This window comes from Kryptolebias marmoratus, linkage group LG5 (assembly GCF_001649575.2).
Source record: "Kryptolebias marmoratus isolate JLee-2015 linkage group LG5, ASM164957v2, whole genome shotgun sequence".
NCBI classification, from domain to species: Eukaryota; Metazoa; Chordata; class Actinopteri; order Cyprinodontiformes; family Rivulidae; genus Kryptolebias; species Kryptolebias marmoratus.
The window spans coordinates 9,326,140-9,349,077 of NC_051434.1; the positions used below are offsets into that span (position 1 = coordinate 9,326,140).

The 22,938-nt window shown below is 39.8% G+C and overlaps 3 protein-coding genes across 9 annotated transcripts in view; all 3 read right to left on the reverse strand.

The window, feature by feature from the left end:
• Nucleotides 1-5,978: 5,978 nt before the first annotated feature.
• vps72a (vacuolar protein sorting 72 homolog a) lies at nucleotides 5,979-10,515 on the reverse strand. The gene is made up of 6 exons (XM_017422858.3): nucleotides 10,147-10,515; nucleotides 7,924-8,076; nucleotides 7,385-7,505; nucleotides 7,081-7,257; nucleotides 6,613-6,757; nucleotides 5,979-6,475 (listed from the first exon to the last, which is right to left on the reverse strand). The coding sequence occupies exons 1-6, from the start codon at nucleotides 10,261-10,263 to the stop codon at nucleotides 6,085-6,087; spliced, it is 1,104 nt and encodes a 367-aa protein (XP_017278347.1). The 5' UTR covers nucleotides 10,264-10,515; the 3' UTR covers nucleotides 5,979-6,084.
• Nucleotides 10,516-11,864: 1,349 nt separating this feature from the next.
• LOC108239855 (leucine-rich repeat and immunoglobulin-like domain-containing nogo receptor-interacting protein 1) lies at nucleotides 11,865-17,173 on the reverse strand. Its single transcript, XM_017422844.3, has 2 exons — nucleotides 16,587-17,173; nucleotides 11,865-14,405 (listed from the first exon to the last, which is right to left on the reverse strand). The coding sequence occupies exon 2, from the start codon at nucleotides 14,376-14,378 to the stop codon at nucleotides 12,555-12,557; it is 1,824 nt and encodes a 607-aa protein (XP_017278333.1). The 5' UTR covers nucleotides 14,379-14,405; nucleotides 16,587-17,173; the 3' UTR covers nucleotides 11,865-12,554.
• Nucleotides 17,174-17,318: 145 nt separating this feature from the next.
• The window catches only part of LOC108238995 (zinc finger protein OZF-like), a 7,588-nt gene continuing 1,968 nt past the window's right edge, over nucleotides 17,319-22,938 (reverse strand). For 5 of the 7 annotated variants that reach the window (XM_025007087.2, XM_037975829.1, XM_025007078.2 and 2 more), the window contains one exon: nucleotides 17,319-18,908. In XM_025007087.2, coding sequence (XP_024862855.1) covers nucleotides 18,071-18,908 — 838 coding nt within the window. In that variant the 3' untranslated portion in view covers nucleotides 17,319-18,070. Of the gene's footprint in view, nucleotides 19,597-19,755; nucleotides 19,888-21,330; nucleotides 21,488-22,938 lie in introns of those variants that run through there. The other 2 variants (XM_025007077.2, XM_037975828.1) reach the window with 2 other exon arrangements.

Below are 22,938 nucleotides of genomic sequence, written 5' to 3' on the forward strand. Positions count from 1 at the left end.
GTCACTTGCTGTCAGGTGACAACCAGCTGAGTTTCTCAGACCCTTTTGAAGACCAGCAGCCGAAGCTCCACCGTGTGTTCACAACAAAGACAGGCGGGAAAGTCGTCTGATTCCTGACTCCGCTGGTTTCTCCTCGCCTGTTTGGTCTGAGTGTCGACTTGGATTTCCACCCGGCGAAGCTTCCCCCACCCTCTTGTACCTCAACCAGGAACACATTTTATGTCAACTTGGTGACAAGGCTATGACTTGACTTTGTTGTTAAATCCTTTAATTTGTTAAACTTTAAATCTCGCTAACTTCTTCCTTAACTTTGTTACGTGGTCAAATTTAGTCTCGCTCAATCAAACCAAAACAATTACAAACTGGGTTTATCAAATCCCCCTAAATTCTTTCTGATCCAGTATTTTCTCATCTTAAAATACATTTTTTTATTGACTTCTATAATCCATAACCCATGTTAATTCCTTTCAATTAGTTTAAAGGTATTGTGTCGTTTCTCAAGTGATTCATTACCCTGAATTTCTATAATCAATGCTGCATGGTTTCAGGGATGTGTTAAAAAATCCTTAAAGATGAGAAATAGTTGAAACTGTGTTTTCCTGATTAACATTTCCAGTCACTTATTGAGAGAATTCCTCCTTGAGAGTAATTTAACCATCAGAGTTCCTCCTGAAATGGTGCCCCCTTTATGAGAGCAATGACCCTGTATTTCACTACACATGCAACCCTGAATAAACGTATTTTGACCGCACACTTTGAGGATTAGAGGTTGGATTGGTTTCCAAAACCACACTGATGGTCAAGATTTTTCAGAGAAAATGCCAGGGAGCTCGACCTGACTGATAGTTTGCAAAGCAGACAAAAGCAATATAAAAACTCTGGATGGCATCATTTTTTCCATGCTTGCACTCATCCTGAAGTAAACACGAAGATCAGCCAACCCTTTTCCTCAAATGCAGCTTTGGTTTCTGCTCGAAACAACGAACGTCGAGGCCAAATCGCTCAATTTGATTAGTCGCCTCTGATGTCAACACTGCATTATTTACCCTAATTTTTTAAAAGGCTTTCAAAGGAGCCACACAATGCAGCCTCCCTGGACTCCCAACATGAACTGATATTCATGTGGAAAATCAGCTCCTTTCATCTCAGACAAATCTGCAGGGAGGATGAGGCCACGCGAGGACAGCAGGTGAAGTGGCCTTTATTCTGCTTTTAGTCCTGGCTGAACGGCTAAAAAAAGGTCAATTAACACTCACAAAGTTCCTGCTTCACCCCTCCCGAGTGTTTCATTTAAAGTTTCGTTAAAGCATTCAAACACGCCCGTTTAGTTCAGAGGAACCCGGTCGCCCCGAACGCAGAGGAAGTAAACATCTGAGGGTGACTCATTAAAAGTCTAATGGGTTTCTATTCTGGCCCTCCACGGAGCTCCAGGTGGACGCAGGCAGCGGTGATTTTTCTGTTTGGATTTTCGACGTCTGCCACGTAAACATGTTACATAAATAACATATTGGGAATTGTCAAATCCTGAATGTGTCACGGATCATCTTATAAAACGCTGTTACATAACCCCCCCCCCGGGAACAATTTGTGACCCCGATAGGTTTTATTCTTTTTTTTTTTTTTTTGAAACCTAATGTGGCTATGAAATCAAATGAAATTAATATTGTTAGGCACGATCTCATGCAACAAGGTGTCACGCTCTTACAGCATCCTGGTAGCTCAAAATCTGTAAAAGTGGCTGGATGATTTTCAGTTTTGTGTTTTCTAAGCTCATGTAACTGTGGCAGCCATCTTGGATTGAGTCTGCTCCAAAAGTTAATGAGTTGTGGAGGTACAGCTAGTAGATAATCCCTGAAAGTTTCATTTCAATCCGTCCAGTTGTTCATTTTGCTAACAGAGCTGACTCTAAATAGTTAATGGCAACATTTTAAACACCAACCAGCTACTGCCACACCTCATTATAGGTCAATAAATGTCGAAGTGATTGAGTTACAGCCATAAAACTGATATAATTAATATAAATAAGAATTATGTTTATTAATTATGACTAATTTGTTCCCTACAGAGAGTTCATTGGGAACCAACATGAATCATATTTTGTGTTTAGGTTGCACCAGAATCACATTTGTTTTTCCTGTCTGGCTCTTTTTTATCTGCCAAGAATAAAAAAATGAAAGAATATTGCTTTTATAGTTGCAACTGCATCTAACAGAAAGAGAAATAGCAGAGATGGCAGGAAAACACTGACCAAAGCTGCAGGGAAAGCAAACGGCCGTCGTTCAACTCTTTCTCAGGACGCTGGACGAATGTTACTGTCTACATTACACCAAAAATATAAAGTGGAAATGACACATCCTTACTCTTTCACTCACAGTTCTCACTTCAGTCACCAAACTGCACACACACACACACACACACACACACTCAAATCTCCATGGAAACTGATAAAAGAATAGCCTTTGTGCAAAAAAAGAGGAGTCTGACAAAGCAGAACAAACAGAGGAATTTATCAGCACTGACAAAATAAAATAAAACAATAAGGATTTGTGGGATTAACGCTTTAAAAAAATGACTATTCGGGTGCTGGTTTTTATTTAAATAAACAGATCAAAGAGTAACTGTTAATCTCAAACTAATTTGGGTTTTTTTTCTGAATGACACCCCCACCACACACACACACACACACCCAGCCGCACCATCCGAGTCGATCCAAAGGAATGAAAGTTGATGTTGCAGATAGCAGAGCAGAGAGGAGGGTGGGCAACAGAAGAGAGAGAGAGAGGGAGGGTGGGGGGGGAGTACAGCACCGAGTACAGCACGGTACACCACCTACACTCGTCTCCATGGCAACTACCACACGAGAACGAGCGATAATTCAGCTCGCTCTCCTCCTCTCCTGCGAGCCGCTCAGCTGGTACCATATGCAGCGTGCAGTATGTGGGAGACAAAAGCCTCCCCTGTCCTGTTGCAGGAGATTAGAGGAGCGTTTCCAAGCATAACTGATACCCAAATATAAATATTTAACTTCACGGATTACAGCCGTCCGGCCAGCGGAGGGGCTGGCTTCAGGCCCCACACTGAATCCATCCGTCGCCACTTGAAGGGATAACTTGTTATTTTTGAATTAATATGTTTGGTATTTTTTTATTCATCTCCAAAGCGAGTGGCACAGTGTGTGGGCAGCAGCTGCTTTCAAATAACCAGGGAGGTTGATGGAGTTTAAAAGGCGTCTTACTTGAGAGTAAAATGACACAAGAATAATGTTAGTGGGGCTTGATGTGGATCGAAACACAGAGTGGAAACAATCTGAGCTAAATTAGAATCTGAGCCTTGTCTTTTCATCCCACTCTGGGTGGATCGTGTTCTCCTGCATCATTAGATCATTTAACAATTAAAAGTGAAGTTAATCAGCTTTACGCTAGAAGATGTAAAAGCCACACAGAGAGGCCCGAGTAAAAATCCAAACTCTGACCTTCTTGCTGTGAGAACACAGGAATTCTCTGATGCAGCAGGATTATAATAATAATAATAATTAAAACCATGAGTATTACGTATTTATTCATGTGTTTATCAAACCGCCTGTGCAGCTGTAGAGCACAAAGACTGTGATTGGTTTCGATTGGTTCAGACAGACTGTCACAATTTTCTTTTTTTTTTTGCTTTTATCTAAAGTTAACTTTAAAAAACTAGGTGTGTGAAATCTCTTTTAAAAGTCAATAACGTCTGAAATTAAAGTCCTGAATAATTTCAAATTGAAAAATATTCTACATTTCTCAGCAAGGACGCCCGGACTGCAGGAAGCTTCAGTTTTATTTAGACTTTTGACATAAAATACAGATTACCTGTGAGGATGTCGATTCAACGTTCATGTTGTTGTTTTCTTGTTTTTGTTTTATTATATTTTTTGCAATCTAAATAGTTAATAACTTCTTCTACATAATTTGTGCTATTTTAGCCTTTCATATAGGAGATGGGTGCTGTGACCCTTGGTTTCTGTAACTTTTATACTTCAAAATATTTAATCATTTTCCCCGCAGAAATACATTTAGATCTCTTCAGTTCCTTCAAAAACTATTTAAAATCTCATTCAAAACACAGACTTTCAGCTTTTAGCTACTGTTATGCTACTTTTAACCAGCAGTTTGCGATTTTTAGCTTCCAGCTATTTTTTTTTCATATCGATCACTTCTTGTTCAGCTTTGCAGTTGATTTTGATTAACTGAGATGCTCAAAAGCAAAAAGCTGCAACTTTTTCAGGGTTGTGACTTTTTTTTTTAATCCAGACCTTTGAACTCTCTTGAATCTGATGAATCCTGTCAAATACGAGTCCCTGTCCTGTCAGATTTAAAGACATTTATATTTTATCTCAGCACGAAGCCTTCAGCCTGCAAGTAACTATTATCTTAGTTTCATCATCAATCACTCATCTGTAGATTTATTTTCCCAACTTTCTTTAGTTTTTTCCACCAACAAAAGCTCATGTCTTTGAATCAGTGTTCATTTTGAGTAAATTACTTTTTCCATTCTTTTTCTTCCAGCTGTTTTGATTGATCATTAAAAAGAAAAAAACACATCTTATCCACCATAGTAAGTGAGAATGTGCTTCATTTTTTGAAATGATGTTTACGCTTCAGTATTTTCACCCTCAGAAATGACTAAATGTTCCATTATCTTTGCTCCCCAATGGGTTGTAATGAGGCTAAAGCTGGTGGAGAGGGTCAAAAAAGCTGCAGGATAAAGTGCTGGGGAGGGAGTTTTGTTTGGGGGGGGGGTGTCAAAGGTGCCACATTACTCAAGTGCTGAGGGGTGACTCTGAGGCTCTGTCATTGTATATGGAGGGTAAAAATAGAAAAGCTCATCTAAGGCTCCAGAGGGATCAGTATAGCTGTATTGTTCACGGTTGAAGCCAAAGAATTATCTGCTATTAGGCATAAAAAGGCAGCCCACATTATAAATGCTTATTCACCGTCTGCTGCATTTAAATACTGCTGTCTGCGGGGCAGCACTGTCAGAGCTGTTCGTTTGGACTTTAATGAAAAACCGGCTGCAAAAAAAAAAAAAACCTGAAATCCCATAAAAGTGAAAGACTGAGTTTTGTCGACAAAAATATCCAAAAATATCCAAGCTGTTGTGGTAAAATTTAGCAATAGAAGGATGGAAATTTAGTTTTGATCGATAAAAACAGACAAGAAATTGCAAGAGAGAGACACTAAATCAAGAACTAGGGCTTTGTTTTCTCTGAATCAATCTTATATTTGGACACTGAAGGGGGTTTTGTGTTTTTCTAACCCACAAAAATACTTTGGATTAAGAATCAGCATCATTTAATCTGAAGGAAACAGTATGTCTGCAAACACTACAGGGTTAAATCTGGTTTCAAATAAAAGAAATAAGACTAATCGGGTCTATTTAGCCCATTCAGTATTCAGTCAGTTATTTAGTGTTGTAACTTTGTTTTTTCCCTCAAGTCTGTCTGTGACCAAAACATCTCATAAAACAGAAAATTGGAGAAAGTCAACATGATTCAAGATGACTGCCACAGCCGACTGACGTTGGAAAATTGAAATAAATGGCTATAATTCAGTCAAATTTACAGATATTGGCCTAAATTTTGGTGTAGTAGCTGAGACTGAGACAACTTTGTCTAAAATTTTCCAAATAACTATTTGGAGACAAGTCTGTCTGTTGGAGCCAACGAAATTCAAGATGGTCGCCATAACTAAACACAATACCAGCAAAAATGTAGTCAATTTTAAGGATATTGAGCTAAAATTTAGTGTAAATAATTTTAATTTTAATAAAAAGGTAAGGTCGAAAAATGTTTTCTTTTTTGAGAACCATGTTTATAAAAAAAAAATTAAAGTAAAAAACGACCAGATGAAGTTGTTGATGTAATCCCAGGTTCATGTTGCCTCATCAGGTCCAAATAATTAAATGTTTTCCTACATTAAGAATGAATAATTAAGACATCCTACAAGTTATGGAAATCCAACAACTGTTTTAATTAAGGCGTGTTAGAAATCCTCTGACAACAACAGAAGAAAGAATGTAGTAATTGTAAAAAAACAACAAAAAAAAACCTCTCTATGTGGCGACAGCAGTCTGTTTGGCAACCATTTTCTGGCGGACCCCCTTCATGGCGGAGGAGTCGCCTCCCGCACCCCCCGCTGACGTGTTTGGAAATCCATGAGCCGCCACGTATTTGCGGTACGCTTCGCGGATGATGCGGAAGGCCCGGGCGTTGGCGTACGGTATGTCCGTGACCGGGTCTCGGTACAGCGCCGCCTTGTGGGTGACGGGGCAGACCTCCTGGACCGGGAGTTGAGGGCTCGGCTGGGCGCCGCGAGCAAACGCCGCATCGAACGCTTCTTCGTCGCTGAACGTTATGAAAGTCCTGGAGCACAGGCCTCCGGTGGGCTGCTGGGAGGGCGTGGTGGGATTCTGTGGTGCCGTCTGAGAGACATCCTGATCCAGACTGTGAGAAATGGGATCAGAGCCGTGGATATTTGTTTACAGACTGTTTTTACAGTGAATCCACTCAAAACTACACAAAACCAGCATTGTGTTTGCTACATTCCTCCCAAACTGAGTCCAGCTGGTGACCTTACATACCCCTCGACATCCACGTTCTCTTCTTTGAGAAGCGACTGGGAGACCAGCGGCATGAGGACTGAATGGTAGCGGATGGTTGGGCCCTCAAAACGTCGCTTCTTATGGACTTGTTTCTTCTTGTCTGCCTCCAGGCGCTCATAGTTTTCTACAAAATGAAAACCAAAACAACAAAAATGTCTCATATGTACAAAACACAGTTAAAATACCTCAGTAAAGACATTTAATTCTGTTCTACATAGTTTAAATTACTGCAGAAAATAAACATAAAGACACAGAATACTTGTACAACTTCAACACAATAGCTGTAATTATTTTTATTCCCATTATGTGGCATTGCATCATTTCTTTTGTCTATTTAGTTGACTTCTATCAACCAATCTCTCTCTACACCACCAGAAAAAACAGTAAGCCTGATTTTTCTTGATTTTCTTTTGTTGTTTCTGACTGGTTACTTCAACAAGTTCTCACCCAGAGATCGAATGTTGACCTCGGCTGTTACTTTGGCCTCTGCCAGCAGCTCTTCCTGGGTGAGTGGTCGGTCGCGATGAGCCCCTCTCCGCCTCCGAGGAGCATCCTGGCGCTCCTGCAAGCGCAGGTTGGTTTTCCTTGTATGCTCGCTGGTCGACTGTCGCACAGACTTCCGAGCTAAAGACGAAAAAATACAAGGAATGGAGCTCAGAAAATAAACTTCATGTGAAGAGAAATGCTTGCTGTAGTTTGAAGACAAGAAAAAAAAAAAAAAAAACACTGCAGGTATTTGCAGGAAACTCACTTTCACCAAAATCTTGGAACTCCTGGGGAATCCTTCTTTTGAGCTCCACTTTGGTTTTCTCAGTCTTCTTCTGTTCCTCACTGGGTCTTTTAGGTTTGGGTTTTGCCACTTTTATAGGCTCCTTGAATGGAATAAAAACAAATCACAATGAACACAACTGTTTTTCTTCTATGAGGAGTGCGAGTGTCAAGTAATTTACTGAGCCTAAAGACAGAAAAGAATCTGTCAAATGAGGACATTTTTTTGTATCCTGTTAAGTTCTGAGACATTTTTCCTTGTCTGTTTATAAAAATGTGTGATAAAAGAGCTAAATATGAACAATTTCCCCTTGAATGATTTTAAAACTCTACAAAAAGTGACGTCAGAAACAGTTTTGCAGTTTCATCCCTCCGTTAGTGCTGACATGAGGACATTCGGCAACAAACAGCTGCATGAGGGGGGTTTGTGTATTAAAGCTGTATGGTTATACGTAAGAGGGAGGAATGTTATCTCAGATATGTAGGCTTAAAGTTTCCCACCCTCTGAAGTGAAGGGGATACCTTATAAGCTTTAGTGACAACCCGACTTTTTCTCCGGGGTGCATCTTCCTCCTGGTCGCTGTCTGGCTCGTCTCCTTCGTCGATGTCAAAGTCGCTGTCCACCTCATCCTCCGTGTCTGAATGTTCTCCGTGGTATTCATCATCCCCTGATTCCTGAAAGCAAACAGACGGCATCATGAAGCAAACTGCAGATACAAGGTTCAAGGTGGTAAAACAAAACCCCTTCAGGATATTCTAAACATCAAGTTGAAACTTTTTGTGGATATAATTAGGAAGTAAAGGAAGTTATTAAGATAAATGTATCATCAACTACAATGCACTTTTAGAGGTGTAACATAAAGTTATCGTACAGAACTTCAAATTTGTCACCGACTGCTATCAGGTTGTTGATTTCAAGCAACTTTCTGTTTATCTTCTGATGCTGATGTTGCTGTTTTCAACACCTTCACGAAAGCAACAAAACAACAACCCACATGCTGAAAATGTCCAGTTCTGATGAAATACGGAACAAACAATAGAGCTAGGCTGCCTGACTGGATAATTATAGCTACATATAACATGTTGCTCACACTTTCAGGGATGTTCCCGCAAGTGTCAGCGTCTCCGAAACAACCATTTTACAGACGGAGCGTCAGTGCATCCCGCAGAAAATCCAACGAAGCAAAGCATTCGTTTCCTTTTTCCACTAAGGTAAAATAAGATACTGTAAGTCTGGCCGTGCAAAACTAAATGCGCCGGAAATGTCACGGTTATATCCAGTCCCAACAGTGATGACTGAGACGTCTCGTCTCGTTTCCCCCCACAACCACCACTCCTGTCAAGTCATTCTTGTCAGAACTGTGAGAGCCGGTGCTGCCAAACCCCCACACAAGGTGATCCTTGAACCGGCAGCTGTCTCCAGAAGATGAGTCAAACCACAGAAAGAAATTTACATTTTACAATCAGGTGTAATGTTCTGACAAACAGTATAATTAGAGTCTTTCTTTTATTTTGGGTGGGAAACAGAAAGAAGAGCTGGTTTCATTCACTCCTGTTTTTCAATTATTATTTTACATCTGACAGACATGATTTTCAGAACAAAAATAAAACATGTTTTTCCTTTCGCACTAGATGAGCTGCTGGAGTAAGATACAGGAAAGTTTGGGAAAAGGTCACTCAATTAAAGTCGATGACAAACAGTGTGATGGGAAAAACGGATAAACGGATAATTGTGCTAATTAAAGTACTAAAATCTGAAATTAAAACAAATGTATACAGGTTCCAAAACAGGTTAAAAACCATTTTCTTGCTCTTGAAAGCTACATCACCAAGGAGCAACTTTTAAAAGCATCATGAATTAACAATTAATGCATGAAAACAATAAAAGTATGTGAATATTATACACAAATTTTGAGATATTAAAAAAATTTGTAAATATATGATGGCACAATACTTTTCATTTTTGTAAGAAATCTGAACTTTTTTGAATTTTTTCTAAAATAGTAGCAATGAATATCTGACTTGACAGATGTGTTTCATTAAAAACGTAATATATAAATTTTGAAGTCTTTACAGCAGAGCATGAAGCAGCCATTTAGTTAAGAAATGTTTGAATTACAAAGATCATTACAAAAATTAATGCCGTTTGCTCCATCACTGATTTTTATTATTATGATTAAATACGTTTGGCAGCAGACTTTGTTGACTAAAACAACAATAATAATAATAATAATCTTTAAGTACACTTCATGGTTTGTATGACGCTGTCTGTCCATATTTTAAACTGTTTACTGTCTTTACGAAATAGAATTTCTATGTTTTGTCAATTATCTAATTAGATATAACCTATATAAATATAATACACCAATGACAGTAAACAGATTTATTTTATTATTTCAAAACACATTCACTAAACTTTATATAAATAAATATAAAGCATATGTAGGCAGTAGGCTGAATGCTATTCACCAACAAGAGTAAACACGTAAACTTATATTATTGTTTGTATCAATAAGAATATATACAGTTGTTTTAGGAATAGTTATTTTATATGAAACAGAATATTAGTTTCACAGATGGACTGTTACAGAATCATCATGATAAATATGTATTTCTGTAATTATAACTCTTTATAATTGCATGCTCGCTTTTAAAATAAACATGTCTGGACCTAAAGTTAGCCTCATGCTAGCCGGCTAATGCTAACCTATCGTGTCTTCCGTGTTTCAGTTGTAGGTTACTCACATCGTGGAAGCCTCCATATGTGGTCTTGTAAAACTCATCCTCTTCTTCAGCATCCAATAATTTAGACATGCGGTTCCCCGCAGTCTTTCTGGGTTCGCGTCCGACGGCCAAACTCATGGCTGTACAATTTTCTAAATGATGCTAACCGAATTTAGCTCTTTTGTCGCTGTAGTTGTGGGAGTTTGTCCTGCGTTACACCAATAGCTGAATAAACCGTCTTACCGTGGCCATATTTATTCTATGATATAAATATAATACTATTCTAGAGTACTATATTATAAAATACTTATTTGTAGTTGTCAGTAATACAGGGAAAGTATGTATGAGCTAACTGCTAACACAACCTATGTTTTGAAAAGAAGAATCACATCCGTGACGGAGGCTGCACTTCCGGGCTACTATTTATGGCTGTGTTCAAAATAAAACCATGATGATTTTTACCTGGCAGTTTGTAGGGGATAAGATTTATGCAGATAAAATCAAATAAATAATAATAATAATAATAACAACATTTTTACAGAAAATAGAACAAAACTAAAATTTGGAAGTAAAGCATTTGATTTGCGAAGAAAAAAATTATATAATATAAACTATTATCATTATTGAATAATTTAAACTAATTTAAGAAAAGAGCTAAAATAGCATGATGGTTAATTTGGGTTTTATTCTACATAACTTTGGCTGTGAAACTTGAACGCCAGGTTTTATTGTTGTTTGTTGTTAATTTTTTTTACTAATAACTCAATGGCTAATAATGGAATACAACCCTGTTTTTTTAATTAAAGCAATAAACTCAAAAGTTTCATTGTTAGTAGATTTATTTTAACTCAGACATTGATTCCACCTAAAAAAAAATTTAATATACTATATACTATACTTTATATATTATTCAAAACTTTTTCGATCTTTATTTTATTGAGTTTTTTTAATATTTTAGTTTTTAAGTTAGACATTTTCCGTTCAGTTGCAGTGGCATAAAACAAACTTCTGGTTTAACCCTTCCCATGTTCTGAAAACTTTGCACACAAGGGTTTGTTCAGATATTATTTGGCGGACTCACAAAGAAAGATTTGTGAGTAGGTGTTTTTGGCAGTTCACAATATTTTCCAAATCTAGAAATGTGAAGACTCTTTGACCAGATTGCTCTCTGTAAAAAACCTGCCACCGTGCTTCTATTAATGTTGTTTTATATCAGGCTTTGATTTATAATATTGGGCTTCTTTAACCCACCATTTGAGCAAACTTGCAATGTTAAAAATAGTTGTCTTTAAACACAGTGAGACGAGGTTTAATTGCTGTATCACTCTTTTAGAAAATTCCACCCTTCACCTTTAGAGCCTCCTTTATTGTGTTTGAGGTCTGTGGCGAATGTTGTTATGGAAACCAGTTGGGCCCTTTTCAACTCCACGCTGGCAGAGTTAATGAATTGTCATGGCAACAACATCATTTACGTTTAGCTTCGGTGTCATCATCCATCCACTGATGAAATCTCTCCACACAAGCACATCTGTGGCGTTTGTTCGCCGGTTATGGGTGCAGCGTTAGCTCCACTCGCTGGCGGAGGTCTCAGGTCGGTCCTGCTTTGCAGCGAATATGTTCCAAAACTTCAATTTGTTGAAATAATTTATGGAAAATTCAAGCCCGATTCTGTCTCCTTTCCCTTTAGGTGGTGTGGTATTAACTACTAGCTCTGTAGGAATAAAATAACAATCACACTAAAAAGTCACAAAAATACAAAATAATAAATGAAACACCAAAATACACTTTTCAAAGCTCCTTTTATTAATTAACCCACTTTTTAAAAATAATTCAATCTAAAAAAAATACAATATATTAAATTTATGTGTTAGAAAATGGTCAGCAAATTTAACACAGGCTATTAGAACTCCCTAAAAAATGGCAATAATTGAGAACTAATAGATGTTATGCAATCTACAAAAGGCTAAATATAAAGTTATCCTTCCTATTGCTGTGCTTTACTTCACTGAGGTCTATAATAGCACAGTAATTACATTTTCTGTTATGTCATTTGTCCTTTAGAGACCAATTGAACAAAAGAAACAAGCATACCATAGAATTAGTCAAGCAGGCATGTCTTATTCGCTTTCACACACGAACATGAAGAATATAAGCTTTCTGACTTCTTAAGCTTTTCACATTTTATATAAATCATGTGCAGTCAGTGCAGCTAATTTACTGTACGTTCCAGCTTTGCTGCAAATCGAGTCTCATAAAAGTCTCTAAAATGACAACAAACTCATTCAAGAACTTTCTTTCAAATTTAATTTAAAATCCTAAGAACTTCTGGAACATGCTCATATCAGTTTTATGATCAGTAGTCAGACTCTGCGATATGAATTAAACTTAAACTTCACTTCTTTAGCTCCTTTTGCTTGAAACAAACCGAGTCATATTAGCTTCATGGTGAACCGGCCGGTCTCCTTATAGTTTCCTGTCCTTGTGTTATTGTTGGACACGGCGCTCCGTGGCACGTACGCGATCGTGGCTGTGTGCTTGATTTGCCCTTTGCCTTTACTCCAGAAGAACATGAAGATGAAGCAAACTGTCACCGAGCTGAAGAAGGAGAAAAACCCGATGGTTGTCGCTATCAGCAACGTCTTCAGGTCGAACGGGAGTTTCTGATTCTCACCTGGAGAAGCAGACGGAGAGGCGGACCAACCTTTGGGGCGAAAAAGGTTTTTCGAGGATGGCGGCAGGGCTTGGACAAGGAGGCTGACAGCCAGGCTATCATTTCCTGCTGCATTCGATGCCACGCAGATATAAGTACCACTATCAAGAGGCTGAGCATAGCGAACCTCCAGAGAACCATTAGACAGAGCTCGTACTCTACCTGTGGTTGAAATACGCCTTAGCTGAGGATTAAGCCAGCTGACAGATGGCTGAGGGTCACCTTCTGCGCTGCAGTAAAACTCCACCGTGTGTCCTTGATCCACTCTCACTTGTGGAGATTTGAGGTTTAAAATCCGAGGCCGCCGACAGGTGAGCAGGTTCGAGAGCTCGTCCTCGGCAAAGTCGAGAAAATTCCAGCCCTCCAGCCGGACGGAGGTGGCGCAGATCGGTGGGCGCCCGTCGAAGTCGACGTGCAGCTGTCTCTGCGCCACCCACAGCAAACGGCAGTCGCACGCTAACGGGTTGTCACCGAGCCCCAAGGTTTTCAGCGTGTCCACTGAATGAAAAGATCCTGACTCGAGTGTGGTGAGAAAGTTTTGGGACACATTTAGCACTCTCAAATACGCCAAACCCTTGAAGGCGCCGCTCTCGATGCACATCAATGAGCCCCCGACCAGACGAAACTCCTGGAGTCGGAGTAAATCTCCGAGCAGGTTCCCTCGAATGCAGGTGATCGGGTTAAAAGAAAGATCAAGGTACACCAGATATACCAGGGGCTGTAAAGGGATGTAAGGTACCTCGCTGAGGTTGCAGTGTTGGATGGTTAAGGATGTGAGATTGAGGCCAAAGAGGCTGTTTCCTGACAACGTCTCCAGCCTGGAGAAATGAGAAATGATAAGTTCCTTCAGGTGCACGAGGGGATGGAAAGAGTAGTTCGGCAGGACGGCGAGGCCCAGGTGCTGAAGATGAAGGCTTCTCAGGTCAGTCAGCTGAGCCAGCGCCTCTGTCGGCACAGCAGTGAGGTTACGGCCGTCAATGGCCAACTTCTTCAAACTGGTCAGCCCAGCGAAAGCTTGGCGAGAGACGAAAACAAAATCATTACCATCTGCTGTGAAAAACTCCAGGGATGCTAAGTCCCTGAAAGTAAAGTCGAGCAACACAAGAATCTTATTGCTGCTTATGTCCAATAACTGCAAGCTTTTCAAGCCAGCAAACACTCCCACGGAAATAACCTTGAGGTGATTGCGAGGAAGGCGCAGCGTCAGAAGGCTTCGCAGACCGAGGAAGGCTTCCACCTCAACCAGAGTTAAAAGATTGTCACTTAAATCCAGATGCAGCAGCTGCGTGAGATTGTGGAACTGCCGGGTGGCAAGAGTCTTGATTGTGTTGCGAGTTAGGTTTAGCAGCGTCGACTCGAAGGGGAGACCGCTGGGCACGGCGAAGAGCCGCCCACCAGAGCAGTTCACCTCCAGGGTGGCGGCGTCGCAGCGGCAGCTCGGTGGACACAGCCGGGGGGTTTCAGGCATTAACGGCGTGCCCGCAGCCAGCAGGCAGAACGCTGCCCAGCTCATCCATAGGTGGGCTGCAGTCCCCTCGAACATCTGGTGGCCTGTGTGAAGGAAGAACAGCTGCGGAGGAGAAAACACAGCATGAGAGCCATGAAACATTTATTACATGCCAGCATGAAAACGTTGCTTCCTTCATCGGCCTCTTCCTACAGTCAAAATACCGCTTTCATCTCGCTTTTTGAAACAGGACAGAATTACTTTTGGTGAATGTTTTAAAGGAATTTTTTTAATTAGTGGATTTTTTTTTTTTGCAAGGAACTTAAAACCTGAGCAAAATGAATTCTTTCATCTCTTGACTAAAAGGGACAAACTGTTTCATAGCCAGGAGGTTCTGTCTCTGTGGACATTAAAAATACTTTTTTTTTTTTTTTTTGCTTAAATAAATGTCAGTTTCTACTCTTTATCTGTAGCTGATGTTCAGATGTGCTTTACTTATATATTTACGTGATCTGTCCTTTAGAAAGTGCTGACAAAATTTAAATTTGTAGAAATCTACATTACGTTTTATACATGTTATTTTTTATATTTTTGCCTGTTTTTTCAACTCCCGCACCACTTTTTGTGACCTTGGCAGCACAGACTGCAGCTCTTCGACAATGCAGGCCTGTGGAGGGTTTTATTTTAGCTTGACAGCTTGTGCAGAAATAAATCTAAAAACACCAAAAACAAGAGCAGGTTGCAAACTCAGTGTGCCGTTGTTTGATCTGTTCTTTCTGACTGTAGATGGATGGAGAGAGCGTTAACTGGCACCGCGGGGGGCTTCGTATGGAGGGCTTACTTTACTGTAAACATCGCACTGTGGACAAAAAAGCAAAAAGAGCACACATTCCTCAGTAGACTCAGTTTTAGATTGAAATGATTTACTAAATGACTTATTATAGTCGGTGGTGTTGAATGAGGTAATGGGGTGGATCTTAGCCCGTGTATAAATTTGTTCCTCCCGGCCTCAGTCTTATATGCATAATCTGTCTGTTGGCAAAATATTTCAGGAACCACTGGATGAATTTTAATCGAACTCTTAGATTTGTAAAAAATGTCCAAATTAACTCCTTTAATCCATTTCTAGAGGGCAAGATATCTAATAACTCCCCCCTTTGCATTTTTGTAAAATTTGTTAAATATTATTTTTTTCTTTATAACACCTTATTGCAACAAGAATTTTCTGCAGAAAAGAAACTTTAAAAAAATGCATGACTCAGTAGATGGGAGTCCACACAACTGAGATATAATCCTCTACTCAGACCAAAAGCAATATGTTCAAAATACAAAAGCAGAGTTTATTGTACACAGAATATATAATATATTTTAATATTCCTAGAAATGTGAACACATAACAAAGAAAGGAAGGTCTGCTGTTATTTCCATGCTGTTGTTAAATCCACCAATAGGGGGCAGAAAAAGCAAAGCTATATTTGAACAGAAGTTTCCATTAACAGCCATGACGATCTGTTACAAAAAAAGCCCACTTACTGTGTGTGATTATTGCATGTGCATGAACAGAAACACTTTAAAAATAAACTACAACGACAAAACAACAATAAAAACATGAAAACATGAGTCTCGGACAGCAAACGAGCTGCAGGGCTGTAAGGGTTCTGCTCATCATAAAACGTGCGACTTGTTGAAAAGCGCCGCAGTGCGATTGCCAAGAGAAAGAAATGACACATTTGAGTGTGATGCCCCCTCCGTCCGACAGCTCTGGCAGCTCCGCACACATTTCACTGTGCGAAAGGTTGCAACAGAGTCTGCAGCTCGTTAGAAAGACTACCAGAAGAATGATTCATCCACTGGAGAACAGTGGCAAATGGAAAATGTTCATAACCTCGTGCATTATTCGTTGTCTAGTCAGGCAGCCTGATCAGTGTTGCTGAGTGTGAGATAACATTTGTCATGCTGCATCTGATTTTAAGTCTCTGGTCGTCTCGAATGTTTCAAAAGTGCTGCCAACAGTCCTCCGTGGAACAGGTTGAAGTTGCCTGTTTCTCTGAGACGAAATGTTTCAGATGATCAAATAATCCAGAGGCTGTTGTTTGTGTTGAAGTGTGGTCTAACTGCTGGTACTGACAGCACAGATTAATGGAGGGGGGGGACTCTGACCGAACTCCTGAAGCAGATCACATTCAAATGATTGAAGATAGTGCTTTTTTTACAGCATAACATAACAGTAACTCACAAATAGCACAAAATGCACGTAATTACAGTCATTTAGGAAGGAAGCAAAGCAAACACGAGTAAACTCACCTTCTCCTCAGAACGAAGGGTTTGTCATCACTCTCTTTTCAAATGCAAATTTCGCCCGCTGCTTCTGTTCTCTCCTCCTTCGGATGAATTATGCCGGACGAGGACGACTGGAAGGCAGTTTGGGAAAAGGAAGCGACAGGAAAGCTTGGTCGCCTCCATTCTGGGGAAATGAACTCTGGAGGAAGCATGATGCTGCAGCTCAGTTCCCCCGCGGCTCGGCTGTCCTCATGGCAACAACAACAACCTGGCCCGAGGACGCTCTCGGTGCATGCTGGGGGATTAGATGCACAGGCTGCTGGACCCCCTCCAACACGCTGCACTGGAGGACAGCGTGCAGGTCAGCCAAGTGCAGAGATTTACCTGATGGGGAGGAATCGCAGCCCAGAAATACGAAATATACATATTTTTTATTTGTTATGGCAAAATAAAAGGCGAAATCTTAAGCAAAGAACTAACTTGAGCCATGAATTCCTCGAGATGTGTTTTGCTAGAACATTTTGTTAAATATGAGCTTCTTTTATTATAGGGATTATAGCATTAGCAGTATTTTGCAAAACATTGCAAATTTGTCTTTTAACAAAACAAAATTGAATGATAAAAAATAAAAAAAACTCGATGTAACAGTGTTGGCATTAATAACAGGGATTTCTGTATCGTTCTTTATCGTGTTGTGATTTAAAGAAAAACTTAATCAGCGCCGTCTGGACAGAGTCAGGCAGACTAAGCTGTGGGTATTAGAACAGCGATTTATTCGACTCTTTCTGGGAACTCCCTCAGAGCCTCATATTAACCAACTTTACACTCCTGAGCACAAAGACACAGCAAAGGAGACGGACTAAGGAGGAAAACATCCTTCAGGTTGGAAGCTGAGCAGCAGAAACAGACTCCAAAACAATCTGAAAGTTAAAAGTGACTTTAAAACCATAAACCTGATGCATCAGCAGGTTCACCTACGGAAACCTTGTTACGACTTTTACTTCCTCTGGAGTCTAGAGGAAGTAAAAGTTGGAGAGCATGTAAACAGATTTTCCTTCTTACATGAGTCTTTTTTCAGTAGAAGAAAAACTAGCAGCAAATACTAGAACTACTAACGTGGAGAGCTGATCAGAACAGAGAATTTGAGAATAATATTCTGACTTTTAGTGTCAAGTAATTATCTGATTTATCTGAACCGAATTTAAATTTTTGTATTCACTTTACAATGATTTAACAAGGATGACATGATTAGATTAGACACGTCTGACCAGGAGCCCAATAAAAAGACTGATGTAGTTCTCCAAATGTTTCAACAAGCTACAAAACAGCAGTGAAGGAACCAAAATGAAGCTGTTAGCGGTGTTAATATAAAAGCCCCTCCTCCAACGCTGCCTCCAAAAACAGTCCATCCTCTGACCCCTTTTTGTCCAATAATTTCTTCTTTGTTTTGTCAAACAGTTGTTTTATCAGCTACATGTTAGTAGCTTCTTCAACGTGAAAAAGTCGACTCAGTTCGCTGAATGAGGCGAAACCGTTTCCTGTCTTGTGTGGGTTCTGGTGTGTCTGTCCAAATGTTGCTTTCGGCTAAATCGTTGTCCACAAACGCCGCAGGGAAACGGTTTGTCTCCTGTGTGGGTTGCGCTGTGTCTGTCCAAATGCTGCTTTCGGCGAAATCTTTGTTCACAAACGCCGCAGGGAAACGGTTTGTCTCCTGTGTGGGTTCTCATGTGTAAGATTAAATTTGTTTTTTGGCTAAATCGTTGTCCACAAACGTCACAGGGAAATGATTTGTCTACCCTGTGGATCCTGATGTGTCTGTTTAAACTTGACTTTTTGCTAAATCGTTGTCCACAAACATCACAGGGAAATGGTTTTTCCCCCGTGTGAAATCTCATGTGGGACTTTAAAGTTGACTTTTGGCGAAATCGTTGTCCACAAACGCCACAGGGAAACGGCTTGTCCCCTGTGTGGATTCTCATGTGTAAGATTAAATTTGTTTTTTGGCTAAATCGTTGTCCACAAACGTCACAGGGAAATGATTTGTCTCCGGTGTGGACTCTCATGTGTCTGTTTAGATTATGCTTTTGGCTAAATCTCTGTCCACAAACATCACAAGCGAATGGTTTTACTCCAGTGTGAAATACCATGTGAGAGTTTAAACTTGGCTTTTGGCTAAATCTTTGTCCACAGACGCCACAGGAAAACGGTTTGTCTCCTGTGTGGATTCTCATGTGTAATTTTAAATATGTTTTTTGCTTAAATCTGTGTCCACAAACGTCACAAGCAAACGGTTTGTCTACCCTGTGGATCCTGATGTGTCTGTTTAAACTTGACTTTTGGCCAAATCTTTGTCCACAAACATCACAAGGAAACGGTTTGTCTCCCGTGTGGACTCTCATGTGCGTCTTTAAATGAGATTTTTGGCTAAACGTTTTTCCACAAACGTCACATTGAAATGGTTTTGGTTCGGTGAGGACATTTTTGCGTGACTCTACATTTTTCTTATTAATCATTACACCTGACTCAGGAGCCCTGCTCTCCTTCCACTCTTTGTTAGTGTCTCCAGTTCCTGGCCCACAGTCTGACAGGTCAGGATTGTCCACATCTTCGTCATCTTCATAATCCTCACTGAGTTCTGTCTCTGACGAGCTGGAATCCTCTTTGGGAGTATTTACTTCTGAGTTCCTGGCAGTTTCTGCTCCTCCACAGTCCTCTTCATCAGCTGCTGCTTCCATCTGATCATCTGGGCTGCAGGTTGGAAGATCTCTGTCCTCCACTTGGTGCCGATGAAGCTGTGAGAACAGAGGCTTCTCTTCATCATCCTCGCTCTTCAAAGGAACTGCAGTGACTGAAAACCTGCTGACATCAGTCTCCTCCTTCACGTTGAGTCGGTCCCCCTCCAGACCGGTCCAAGGTTCCTCCTCTTCCACTTTGACATTGAGGAGCCCTGAGTCCAGCTGGTCCACACCAGGCCTCCATTCTTCAGGAGCTTCTTCCTTAATTAGCACCATCTGTTGAACTTGGCCAGGGACCGCTGAAACACATTAAGGACAACGTTACCTTCGACAACGACATCAAAATGTCCCACAATCATTTTTCATATTTCAAAACCTTAGTAATGAAATAAACATCTTATCTCAGTGATGAATCATGATTTTTTTTTTTACAAGCCTTAGTAAAGCATGTAAACAACCTGTGAATAACTGATGAGATGGTCAGGAAGGGTACACGTGTCCAAACAATCAGGATTCAATGAACTTCAGAGAGAACAGTACAGGAGAAAGGTTCAGCGGATACAGAAAGTTTGAGCAAATAATGAAGCAGACACTGAGGACTTTATTCAGAGCACTCCTGCACTTTGCTTCCACATTCACAAAAATCTCACTGCCTGATACAGACAGGGCATATAAAAATGAAACATTGGTGTGTATGTGAGAATCCTGACCAATCCACCGTCTTCTTATGATTTACGTAACATCTCTGACTCTTATCTCCAAACCCTTTGACAAGAGTTTTGATAAATGCTCGGAGGAATGTACACCACGTCAGCTTGACCCAGGCAGCTGTTCAACGTTTCTTCAACTGCTGTAAATGTTACCATAATTGGACTGTTCTTGAACAGGCTAGTGTGTTCTCTTGGCAATAACAAACCTATTAATCTTTTCCTCACAATGCTCTCCTACATAATTCCCCTAAAACAGTTAGGGGCAGATGATTTTAGGTCAGAGGTCTTGAAACTAAGGGCTTCTTTTCACTACAACTAACATACAAGCAACAATGAATAGAACCGTGTGTGTGTGTGTGTGTGTGGAGGGGAGGGGGGGCTGCTAGGTGTGAAACAAGAACAAACATGGAGGACAATCGGCTTGGTGCTGCTGTTTTTTAAGAAAAATTGGTTGTTTAAATTAACCGATTAGTCAGAGAACTGGTCAACGGAATAATTAATACAGAAATAGATGTTCAGTGGCAGCCCTTATTATTATGAATAATATTATTATGACTAATTGCATGATGTAGCATTTCAGGCTTTCTATCTGTTTGATTCATGTGGACTCACCACTGAAACATCAACGGACTACTAGTCTCCCTTACAATCACAGAAAAAAAACAAATTTGTACTTGGACAAAAGAAACATCATCAAAACAACAAGCTGATCACATGAACATAACAAACAAATACCAATGAAATATAATTCTTTTGTCCCTTTTGAAAAATACTGCAGCCACCTTATCAATAACTGTCAGTCACAAAGGTCTCATACATACAATATTACAGAAATTATACAGAATTAAAAACACCACAGTTTAGATTACCATCTCACCAATCATTAGTTTAATATGTTTATGTCTTAAGTATAAGTTCAGATCAATTTCATTATTAAAAACAATGTTTTAACAGATAATCATTACTAAAATCACTTATTCAGACCTTGTTTGTTTCATGGTAAATAAATGTGGGATCAATCTTTTAACAACTTGTCACACATGTTGTTACTTGTGTACTTCTGGCTCCAAAAGTGACAACAGCTAAATGCTGAAATAAAAATTATATCAGGTAACAAAACAAATGTGTCAAATACTTGGGCCTGTAGACTTTAAATAATGTGTGGTATTTGGGGTTTTCAGCGGTTTTAAAGAGTAAAGCAGAAACATTAAACGTTCAAAGAGCCACTCACTGTCATCAGTTTGTTAGCATGCTAAGCTACAAACATAAACAAGTTCTGGTTAAGAAGTTAAATCCGTCAGCTGGCTGGAAACTGGAACTAACCTGTGGCTAACATCATCACACCTGATGGGAAGAATGAAAAACGTCCAAACCAACAATTTACTGATTGTTGGGGCTGAAAACGTCCTCGGAGATGGTACTCTGTCGCCCTTGTTCCAAACAAAATAGCTCCTGTTCGGATTCTCCCTTTCGGGTCAAAACACCGGAAGTAGTCCTGTTCACTCACCGGAAGTACACAAATAAAAGCATGAATTACGTTTTTTAATAAAGCCAATTCAATTTCTTGGCGTACGGACATTAATCATCCACAAAGAACAAATCTGAAGCTTTTTGTCTTTTTACAGCATCTTCAGCGATGTATTAAGGATGAAATAGAATAGATTTACAAAAAGACTGAATCATGATAATGTAAAAATAAAATTGGTCTTTCAGTGTCTTAAAAAGTACATTAATTACTGTCATTCATTTGGTGAAGTTGTTTTAATGGAAGAGCTCAGAAAAGCTAATGAATAAGTACGTTTGGGTGTCCTTCTGTTGCACAGATCACCAAAATAAAAGCTTGTGCTGAGTCAGAAACTTACCATCTGGTGCCATCCCTCAGGGAACCTGCATTCATCAGCACATTTCTTCTCCCAAACCCGGATTCAGGAAGGGGGAAGGATCAGAGGTGAACACCAGAAACAGTGTGAGGCAAATCAAAGTTCGTCATCATGTCATTATTTCATAACGTGTCTCATCATAGCAGCTTCCTGTTGTGACGCGTCTGGGCTTTCGTTACGCGGAGTACAGTAAACTAAAAAAGCAGAAGGAAGAGATGTACCAAAAAAAAAACCACTGACCACTGTCATCACAGCACTCAATGGGACAGAATTTAAACCTTTAATCCCCTCAAATGTCCGCCTTTAAAGGCACTTTGTCGTTGCCAATTTAACACTTAGAATGGTGACAACACACACAACTTTCAATTACTATAGGAGCATTTCATAGATTAAAACATAAAAAAGAAGCATAAACCCCTAAAAAATGTAAACAAAATTTATTAAAATGTGGCTGTATCTGATTTATTCTTCTTAGAAGCTTCACAAAGTTCAAACTTCAGGGACATTTGTAACAAAATTAAAACATAAAAATACAAATTAAATTACAACCAGTAATAGTGAAGTTGTTATGTTTTCAACAGTTTTAAGTCATATTTCTTCCATTTCTTTTTCTCAGTTCAACCTTTCTTGTCAAAACATGAGACAGTGTACCACTAAAATATAAAAAAATAACAGTTGAAACATTTGTTTTGTTTCAATTTGTTAAATTCTATTGATAGATGTCTTCGTCTTTGGGAATTTCCACCACAACCACTTTAATTCACACGTCTTTAAAGTTTCTTACTCATGCTGAGCTTACTGGAAGGTTATTTTGTCCAGTAATTTCTTCTTTGTTTTGTCAAACAGTTGTTTTATCAGCTACATGTTAGCGGAAGCCTCTGAGTCATCATGTAGCGCGCACAGACGCATGAGTTTTCTCAGAAACAACCGTGTCGACACCTATCAGACAAACAGCGATTTCACAAAGTCCAGAGTAACTCTGGGGGCCACGAGCAGACTTCTTCGACGTGAAAAAGTCGACTCAGTTCGCTGAATGAGGCGGGCGGCTGCC

Coding starts and splice junctions, on each gene's coding strand:
- LOC108239855 (XM_017422844.3), bottom strand. CDS start 14,378: ATGTTCGAGGGGACTGCAGCCCACCTATGGATGAGCTGGGCAGCGTTC.
- vps72a (XM_017422858.3), bottom strand. CDS start 10,263: ATGAGTTTGGCCGTCGGACGCGAACCCAGAAAGACTGCGGGGAACCGC. Junction 7,506..7,923: donor TTGTCACTAAAGCTTATAAG/GTATCCCCTTCA, acceptor ATTCCATTCAAG/GAGCCTATAAAAGTGGCAAA. Junction 6,476..6,612: donor GAGAACGTGGATGTCGAGGG/GTATGTAAGGTC, acceptor CATTTCTCACAG/TCTGGATCAGGATGTCTCTC.